We start from the raw sequence: 9,984 nt of genomic DNA, 5'->3' as shown, positions 1-9,984 counted from the left end.
ATATTTTTTATTTATAATATATTCGGCTATTGATTAGATGATCTCTCATTTAAGGTTATCAAGCGAGCTGTGCATACATACTTTTTTTCGGAGTATTGCTTAGCATGGTGATCCTAGCAGCATTAATGGATTCAATCGATTCATGACGCTTTCTTCTCATCGCCAAATGCAGTTTAGATGCCAAATCATGTGAATCCGGAGAATGATGTAACGAAATAGTTTGCTTTTTGACAGAATTTCACTCACAACTCTGGGCGATGCCATTGATTTTTTGGTCGCTTGTCAACTTGTGTATGATAAATCCGGAATTGAGCTGACAAAGGCCTACAATGTGGCCTCTACTCTAATAAAATACGATTCAAAGCAGTCTGAGTAATCCCCAATACCATTTCAATGATTTCTACAGACGATGGTTTATCAATTCATTTTGAATGAAATCATTTACTTTTCAGATGATTCCTCGGTATAATCATCCAAACCGTACACCACCTGTTCATACATACCTAGTTTTTCTCTGCTCAATTAGCTGGTCTAAGCTGAGAGAGTGGTGTTTGTAAATCGAATAAGGTCTGTTAGGCCCTGCTGAATGAGATTGAAGTCGGTCAGAATCATTCTCCCGAAGCAAATATAACTTAAAACTGGACATTGAAAAACATAATGAAATGCAGTATCTCGCCGTCTAGGCATACATTACACAAAAACGAGTCTCTAACTTCTGTGCAGATTAAGCCAGCAATGACTTCTCAATCATATTTGCACAAACTCAGCTAGAAATTAATTTTGAAACTATTTAGACTGTCGACCCTGCTAACTTGAAGTTCATTTTGCTTCTGTGGAAATAGACGCCTGATAGTCACCTTGTGAAAGGCTGAACAGCGCCCCACAAACGGTGGAGGGAGCACCTCCGTCTGAAAGCTTAAAAGACAGTGCTGTTGCCACCAAGGAAATAGAGAGTTGAATACGCTTGTTGGCTGAGAAAATTTCGGCGCGAAAGCTGAAGTCTATCAAATGTCGATCCGTGTAGAAAATAATCATCAGACACCAGGTCATAATAGCGGTACACTAACCATTGAAGCAGCCGAGATATGGAATCACATTTAATAAAAACAAAAATTGTTTGACCTCACTGAAAGTGTGAATTAGACTCTCGTGTGGTCGAATATTACTTACTAAATTTATGTAATCGATATGTACTCAGTTTGCTAGTTATTAGGTCTACTAACCCTTTAACTTTCCAACTGTTATATTTCACAAAGTTTTTCTGTGCTCACGAGTATCTTTTTTTTTTTTTTGAACAAAAATGCCCCTGCCGAAAACATTCATAATTTGAAAAATACTTATTTATCAAAACTTAGTATATTAATTCATCGAATTCCATTGCGCTTATCTACTGTTTTTGTGCTTCTTCCATCCTCTTCTTGATGAAGGCTTTCACCTTTTCACCAACCTTGCTGGCCATCAGACACTTGTGACCGCGATAGGCCCACACATCAGCGCTGCTACCCTGTTCGTTCTTATCCGCACAACCCTGTGCAATGGTCAATACCTCAGCTTCATCCAAATCCATTTTGAATTGCTTGGCAACGCGGTCGGCGTGGTAGCCCTCATGCGCGCAGAAGATGCCCAATTTCTTCGCAGTGCAAAGCAAATATTTGCGCACTGGCTCTTCGTCGGGGTATTCAAAGTTCTTCATCTTCTGGATGTCTTCTTCGCTCAGCGGGAATTCCTTGATGCATTCTTGACGGATTACCTTGATATCGGCTGCTGTCTTCACCTTCCATTCATCTTCGGCGTGCGCCTAAAATGCGAGCAGAAGTTAAGTACTTTTCACCTATGATCCGCTGGCCACTCTTGTGGCATACATACCAGTGCAACAATTGCAAGGATCGCAATAATAAAATATTTCATTTTGATTTTCGTGTGCTGTTGTGACTTGTTTGACGTCTTCACTCGGAGCAGAACTGAATTGTTGAGCCGAGGTTGCCTCATATTTATACATTCAGCTCAGTTGCTGAGTGGTTTGTGCATTCAAACCGAATTCGGCAGCTCGTTCGCTGATCGATAATCATTTTCATCGGTTTAATCTCAATAAATATTAAATATTTAGAGCGAGATTTTTAGTGTTTTGCTTTATTTGTTTGTGTATACAGTAGCTGAATATTCAGTATGTACAACACCTTATCAACTTTGAATTTACTATAAACTGGCTGCAGGATTTAATATTAATAAATACTTTGCTCTTTGTAGTTCATGCGGGTCAAAAGTGTACCTGATAACTTTCTTTTGTGCTGTGATAATTAAATACGTAAGCATGCGTACATGCATATATACACATGCAAATTCCCTATGCACGTTGAGTGATTCCTAAAGAAGCAGCGATACCCGGTCTTCAATATTACAAAATAGAGGAAAATTATTTTTTATAAAACTTATAACATTCCAGCCTGTCTAGTGGAATATTTACGCATTCTGAAAAAAAAACAGTAAATACTATAAAAGCATTCAGTAACAATGGGGCTAACGTACAACAGGTAGTTAGCCTAGAATCCCTCTCCTCTTGGTGTAACTGCCACCTTAGGTATAATTAGCCAGGAATAGGATTTCTAAGAGACAATCGCTCGCTATGAGACAGACTTTGTTTGAGCCGTTCCTCACATGAAGACAAACACTGCTATTTGAAATAAGGGAAAAAAGCGTATGTGGAGGCGGCATTTGTTAGTAGGAATTATCGGGCGTTGTGGGTTTTTTGAAGGACTTGCAATACCCTAAGGCCAGACCACCCACACCCATTCTTCCTACCCGCTGCTTGGAGAAAAAAAAAAACACATTATTTTTGCGCATATGGTTTAAAACTGTTTTATGGCCGATCTTTAGCTCTTGGGCGATGCTTCTACTACTAACAGCCGTACAACTTAGATTATTTCTGTGATTTTATCGGGGCATTTTCTATATTATCGACATTTTCTTTAGCATCAAAATGTCTGAGCGGAATCGACGAAACCAAAATGGTACGCAATCAGCTGTTTCAATATCGACACCATTAACACTATTCACAATTTCAGCCGACATTTTCGGCTTCATCAAAGAAAAACTGTAAAATGTACCGAATTTTCCCTTTTTTGACTACTACTTTGACTGTTAACCCCCTGTAACTCACAACTGAATGGAGCAAACAAAAAGCAGGAAATGACTTTTTTTAGTGTGAAATGTCACCTTGACAACGCGCATAAACTTTAAATTGTTGGATCGATACTTTATGAGATATCGACCTCTACAGCCATCTACCGATAAATAAATGGATTTCTTTTTCCCTCAGCTAATACTTGTTACACAGCTACCTTCATATCTGCCCAAATTCCGCGATGCCGCCCAGTGATCGGCGCGATAGCAATCAATCACCATCATCATCATTGGTTTCTATTGGTTCTATGAATAGCACGTTTAGAGCATCATATAACGATTTCTCTACTGTTTTCCTTAAGAGTTCATTCAGCACTTCCAATACGTTTGTCCCGTACTTGAAAGAAGAAACTTCAGATATACATACGGAGAACCGTATCTTCGATTATCTGGATAGTTTAGGTAGAGTCTCGCTAGAGATAATGATTGGTTTCATTATAGGATTTAGGATGACTTGGGGCGCATAACTGGGGCCTCTGGGCCTCCCGAGCATATACTTTTTGTAGGGGCAGACAATCTCTCTTAACCTAAAAATGAATGGCTGTTTTCCTTTATTTGCTTCCACTCACATTTGGCACATTTTAAGTAAAATAGGTGGATACGATTAAAGCAACGAAAGATCTTGCAGCATCCAAATAATATTGATATTAATTTTGTGAGTTATAGTTTCTGACTCATTTTGATGAATATAATCACATATCAATATTAGGCGGCCGCCGCAGCAGAATAGTTCGGTGAGTGTCTACCATTCGATAGTCTCTTGGGCTGCAAACCCCGGGTCTGAAACACCAAATGTTTAAACGGTTTTTTCTAATAGCGATCGAAAAATAACACTGTTTGAAGATGGCAAGCTGTTTTCCCACCTGTTAATCTCGATGTATAATAAAAACGAAGCCGCGACTACTCGCCTTTACTCTAATATTTCAAGCGCCCTATTTATTCAAGCATAACTGAATTTATACAATATGTGTACATACAATTCCAATAAACTCTCTTTAGTTCTTAGAACTTTACATGTTAGTTAGTTGTTGTTACATATTTGTCGCATATCGGTTTGCTTAGTAAGTAGGTAAAACTAATTTCAATACATGAGTGAGCGAGAAAAGTAATGGGAAAAATTGAGCGAAATGAGTAAATTTGCAAGAACGTTATGCAAAGGCAAATTCCAATGTGCAGACATAGCGGTCACCTTCAACCTTTAGGTGAACGTATGCGTTAACCCTTGGACATGCTCCCCCCGTTGAGAGCTTTGAGGGTTTTCAACTTCCTCTACTGGTAGTAGGCATAGCTTTGTGATTGCTCGCCGGGTGACACCTGTGCTAGTTTTGATGACTGCAACACGAACCACATCATCTTTACCCTTGATTAATTCGATAACTCGTCCCATTTGCCACTTCATGGGTGGAAGATTATCATCCTGAATTAGAACCAGTGCATTAGGTGGAATGTTTGGTGTCTTCGTACGCCATTTTCCGCGCTCTTGTAATTGGCTCTAAAACGAGATTTTGAGGGTGTATTCAAAATTTAATACATACCATTCTTTTCAGTTTTTCATAAGCTACAACCCTCACCATGTCCGATCCAAAGTTTTTTTGGAACTTTTTTTTTTGTACCACAGTGTAATTGACGCTAAAGCATTTATAAGAGGCAGACCAAGAACAAGATGGATTAACGAACTAGAAAATGACACAGAGCTTTAGCTCCAAATGATGATGATGTTCGAACATCGGCAAAGAATCTGAAACTTCCGAGTGTATTTCTACCATGAAAAAGCGTCTCATGAAAGCCATTCGCCGTTCGGAGGCGGCTTGAAACTGTGAGTGGAAAACATTAAAACGCACACCACAAATAAGATTAGAAGCAATTCGACTACACACAATATCTAGGCTGTAAACGCCAATTATATAATGTGGGACAAAATTAATCATCCAATTTTGTTTATGAGGAAAAGTTTAACTACAAACAAAAAATATATTTTGAATAATTGAAATATTTTTATAGACCTATACACTTTTTCTGGTAAGTGAAAAAAGGTTTTGAAAAAAAAAAATTTGTTTAAAAGAAGATGCGGAAATTGAAAAAAAATTAAAAAAAGAATTTACATAAACAAATTTAAAAAAATTTGAAGCTTTTAGCGCAATTACAAAAAAACTCAAAAACACTGAAATTAAAAACAAAATTGAAAAAAAAAAATGTTTACCAATAATTTTTTTTGGGGAATCCCCTAATTATAAAATAGGCATTTTATTCGTAATTGCATGTAAGGAGTAAAATATTTCAGTCACGGTTTTGGTTTTGCAAACAGTGTTTCGTCTTGTGTTTTCTAGTGAATATGAGTTCTAGAAAACCCGTGTGCTTGCCATTAAAACAAAAGGCTAAAATTCTCGCCTTTAAAAAAAGGCTCATCTGTGACGATTTTAGCAAAGAAATAGAATGTTCCTAAATCAACAATTTGTAACATTAAAGCGAAGAAGCAAGTGATTTTAAAATGCGTAAACAACACGTATTGTGGACCTGGTAATACAAAAACATTGCTTTCTTCAGAGTTGCCCAAAATGGATAGAGCTTTTTATCGTAGGTTTATCCGAAAGCGAGATAAAAACTGGACAGTAAGTGCTCTAATGTTTTAAGAAAAAGCAAAAACACTGCGTGCAAAATTTACAGAAAATGAAGCAAACTTCTTCGCTAGTGATGGATGGCTCCAAGGATTCAAGAAGAGGTACGGTATTCGTCTTCTTAAAATATCAGGCAAAAAACTGTCTTCGCAACATCAGCTAGTGGATCCGTTTAAAGAAAAACTTAAAGCTAAAATGGTCGAATTGGAGTTGTGCAACAATCAGTTATATAATGCTGATGAGTCTGGGTTGTTCTGGAGACTTTTGCAAAAGAAAACGTACGCGTCAAGTTTGGAGAAGAGAGCCCAGGGGGGAAGCAGCGAATCACGTTTTCATGCTGTTCAAACGCCACTGGATCCCACAAGCTAAAGTTTTTGGTAATTGGAAAGGTGAAGAATCCACGCTGCTTTAAAAACTTTCAGTGTCCCACCAACTATAAGAGCTCGAAATTCGCCTGGATAACGTCGGCTATTTTCAAGCAATGGTTTGATTAATCATTTGTTCCACAGATGAATATTTCTTTTAATTAAAGCTCTCCTCCTAATCGACAATGCTCCTTCTCACGGAGAATGGGCAAATCTCGGCAATGTTTATGCCACCAAACGTTGCTCCCCTCATTTAACCGATGTATCAGAATGCAATAAAAATCACTAAGTTGCATTACAGAAACAGCCTCCTAGCTTCAATAGCAGCGAGAAAATCTGATTTGTTCGAGTCGTTGAAAAAAATTAACTTAAAAACAGCTATACATTTTTTGGATGCGGTTTAGTTTCGGGTTGGTGAAGCAACATGAGCGAAGTGCTGGAACAGTATTTTAAATTTTGCGGTAAACAATGATGGTCCCGAAGATAATGTTCCGTTGGCGGTTTTAAAAGAAAAATGGGAAGCTGAACTTCGCACCTTAATGAGCAACACCGTCGATCTCCTTAGTAGTTTAAATCCTGAGATTCGTTCGTGTTCGCAGATATGCTCAAAGATATGTATGTGGATTATTGAACTTTTTTTCATTAAAAATTTCAGATCGAATTCACGTTACCAGTCATTCATGAATGGAACGAAGATATCGAGGAAGGCAATGCAGATGACGATCATCAACAAGAGGACGAATCCGATGATGACAGCGTATCAGATCAACTGGAGAAAATTAAGCCGACTGAAGCAGTTGAAATTTTCAACAAGGCGTTAATATGGGCTGGTCATGAAGACGTCGATCAAAATGATACGAGTGTGCCAAGACGGTTAAGGGACAAAGCTGTGCTGAGCAATCAAACACTTGACTTTAAATAAAGCCAAGTGTAAAGGGAGAAAAAATCAAAGTGTCATTGCTCCCATAGATGGATTTTCATCAGCACTTTCATTATCAAGTAATTTTAGTATTCAAAAATTATGTCACTAAAACTCAAGTCATGTTATGGGTATGCACATACACACATACATCTGTACAAAAAAAAAAAACAAAACAAAACAGAAGATGATTAACAACAACGAATAGCTGGCTGTTTTTCTGACTTGATCCGCTGACACATACTTTCCTTTGTTGTGCAGTTAAGCACAGAAGAGTAAGTAACTTTCATCTGGAGATTAAAAAGCGAGAAAACCAACCAAAACATTCCATATATAATGCATACATACATACATACACAAGAACATATTCACATATTTCATGTAGTCATTCGATTATTTAATAGACTTGTGTACTGTACATACATAAATATATGTCCACAAAATATGAATGTGTATGTATGCACCCTGAAGAGAAATTCACTGCCAACGAGCTAATGCGCTTCTAAGAAATTTAGAACGCCCTTTAATTCTTTTTTCCATACACAAAGATAAAAATAGATTTTTGGTATCACAGGCACAGAAAGGAGCCTCGAGCTAGAAGATTTGGTGTATTTCGACATATGAAATTAGAAACCTTTTGTTTACCAAATGAAGGCTAAACGGAGATTAATAGCCGCATTCTCAAAAGTCGTTGCTTTAAAAAGGAAATATAAAATGTGTTCCGACGTTTCATTTCATAGTCTTCTCGAAATAGTCGGCATTCTTTCTCAATAGACAGGCTCACTCGTTGCAGTTGCGAACCCAATCGATTGAGAAAAATGCTGCAAAAGCAACACATTAACTTATGCGGTTAGGGGTAGTCAGAGGCAATATAAATTTTATTGAGATTTACCAAGCGGTTTTTTAAGTTACAGAGATCAAAAGTTCAAAAAACATAGTTTTGAGACAAACGCATTTAAAGTTTTGCTACCGATTTATGTAGAGTCCGGAGCGCCCGGGTGCGCTTTGTTAATTGTTGAATAACTCGAAAACTATTTGTCGGATTCACTTCAAACTTTCCCACACTTTTTTTAAGATATTATACTTTAAGAAAATTCGAACAAAAGAATCAAATTTTTTTGAAAATTCTGACTACCCTTAACCCCTTATAAAGAGTTTTCCAATAAGAGGTGTTATATTGATAAAAGATGAATGGTTTCGTTGTTTGTGTGGCACGTAGCCCCGTCTTGTTGAAAATAAACGTTGTCCAGATCAATACCATCCAATTCCGGCCAATATTTTCGGCTGTTCTTGAGCGACGTGCACGGGTTTTATTCTTCACATCACTAACTTGTCCCAACAACTCGAATTTTTTCACCAATTTCTGTATTGCGGTCCGACAAGGTGCTTCACGATGACCCAAATGCCAAATTTTCACCATTTTTATAGTGAATTTTAATAATTTCAATGCGTTGTTTAAGCGTTTACCGTTCCATTTTTATTAATAGCGCAGTTTCTACTTATCAATTTTAAAAAATGACAGTTTCAAAAGTGGCATCTACCGAAACAACGAGCTATTCAAAATAACACCTGTTATTGGAAAACCCTTTATTTATGTATTTATTTGTATTTGTTTCCTATTAACATGAATTGACATAAATGTTCATGAATCACCCTTACACTTGCCAGCGCCATCTCGCAATTAGTAGGCGCTGTGGTTTGCGTACTTGCTAATGCATTTTTGTTAGTGATTTCGAAATTGAATATTCGAATATGTATCAGAGAATGTAAATTTTACGTTCTTTGCCGCTGAGTGTATTTCGAAAATGAATATACGTTTGAATTTTTATTTTTCGAACTTTATTTGCCCCTTCTGAATAGTGAGCGACCGAACATTAAATTTGAAAACCGAACCAAATGGAACCTAACTTATTCAAGAGCCCAAGAAATAATGCAGGAATAAATTTAAAAATTCAGTATTTTCGTTAAAAAAAATACAGAAAAAGTACAAAAATATTAATCGCAATAATTTCAGCCATAACAAATGCCTTGGTTTGTAAAAATAACAAAATAATTATTTAATACGCAGAGTTCAGTAATTTTTGTTAATAATTCAGGTTGTAAAACTATAAAATATCGCCTTATTTATTTAATTCCTTCAATAAATTGTAGTTACAAATATTTCAAGATGTAGTTTAAAGGATGAAGTATTTAAGGAGCTATTCAAATGCTGGACCAAAGTTGGGCTTATTTTGGCCGAAGCCGGACCGAAACTGAAATTTTAGGCCTCCTCGTTTCGTTAAGCGTTAGAAAGTGGAGAATAGATGAAGCAACTGGTATAAATGAATATATATTGGCAACTCTGGAATAGAGCTACCTTAAATTACATGGATATTTAACATCGCTTCTTAACGGCAGATGGTTTTTTATGAGGAGTTTTTTCATGACAGAAATACACTCGGAGGTTTGCCATTGCCTGCCGCGGAATGACCGCTATATGTAATATATATATCCCTCACCGTGGGCGGTTGGCAAAAAAGCCTTTATCAACGACCTAGCCTCTTTACGGAAAGATAATACTCCAAACGCCTTTTAAATGCCAAGTTCTCCGAATCTATCGCAGACTAAAAATTTAACGGGTGGTAATTGGTTTTTACTGACGGGTGGGGTCCCCACACTTCTTAGGCAGTGGTAAAGGGAAATCAGGAAGTTATGACGTACGGCCTTCTATTTTCATTCTGCTAGACTTTCACGCTGAAGCCACTGCTATATTACAAGCCGTTCAATACTGCGCCAAAAGCAAAGGTAAACACATAATTTGCTCCGACAGTTTGTCCTGTTTCAAAGCCATCCAAAACCACAACAAGTCAAGCAAAATCATCGACTGTATTAAAAACATACCCATTTCCCACCGGAGCAGCATCAA

General features: G+C 37.2%; 1 protein-coding gene across 1 annotated transcript; it reads right to left on the bottom strand.

Annotated features, from left to right (window-relative positions):
* Nucleotides 1-1,069: 1,069 nt before the first annotated feature.
* Nucleotides 1,070-2,134, bottom strand: LOC128860335 (general odorant-binding protein 99a). Its single transcript, XM_054097801.1, has 2 exons — nt 1,867-2,134; nt 1,070-1,798 (listed from the first exon to the last, which is right to left on the bottom strand). The coding sequence occupies exons 1-2, from the start codon at nt 1,987-1,989 to the stop codon at nt 1,388-1,390; spliced, it is 534 nt and encodes a 177-aa protein (XP_053953776.1). The 5' UTR covers nt 1,990-2,134; the 3' UTR covers nt 1,070-1,387.
* Between the last annotated feature and the right edge of the window lie 7,850 nt (nt 2,135-9,984).

This window comes from Anastrepha ludens, chromosome 2, assembly GCF_028408465.1.
Source record: "Anastrepha ludens isolate Willacy chromosome 2, idAnaLude1.1, whole genome shotgun sequence".
NCBI classification, from domain to species: domain Eukaryota; kingdom Metazoa; phylum Arthropoda; class Insecta; order Diptera; family Tephritidae; genus Anastrepha; species Anastrepha ludens.
This window is presented reverse-complemented; position numbering and strand designations above follow the sequence as displayed.

What these genes read in the sequence shown, in the direction of transcription:
- LOC128860335 (XM_054097801.1), bottom strand. Translation starts at nt 1,989, where the DNA reads ATGAGGCAACCTCGGCTCAACAATTCAGTTCTGCTCCGAGTGAAGACG. An exon ending in TCCTTGCAATTGTTGCACTG is followed by an intron (nt 1,799 to 1,866) that starts GTATGTATGCCA and finishes CTCGCATTTTAG; the next exon opens with GCGCACGCCGAAGATGAATG.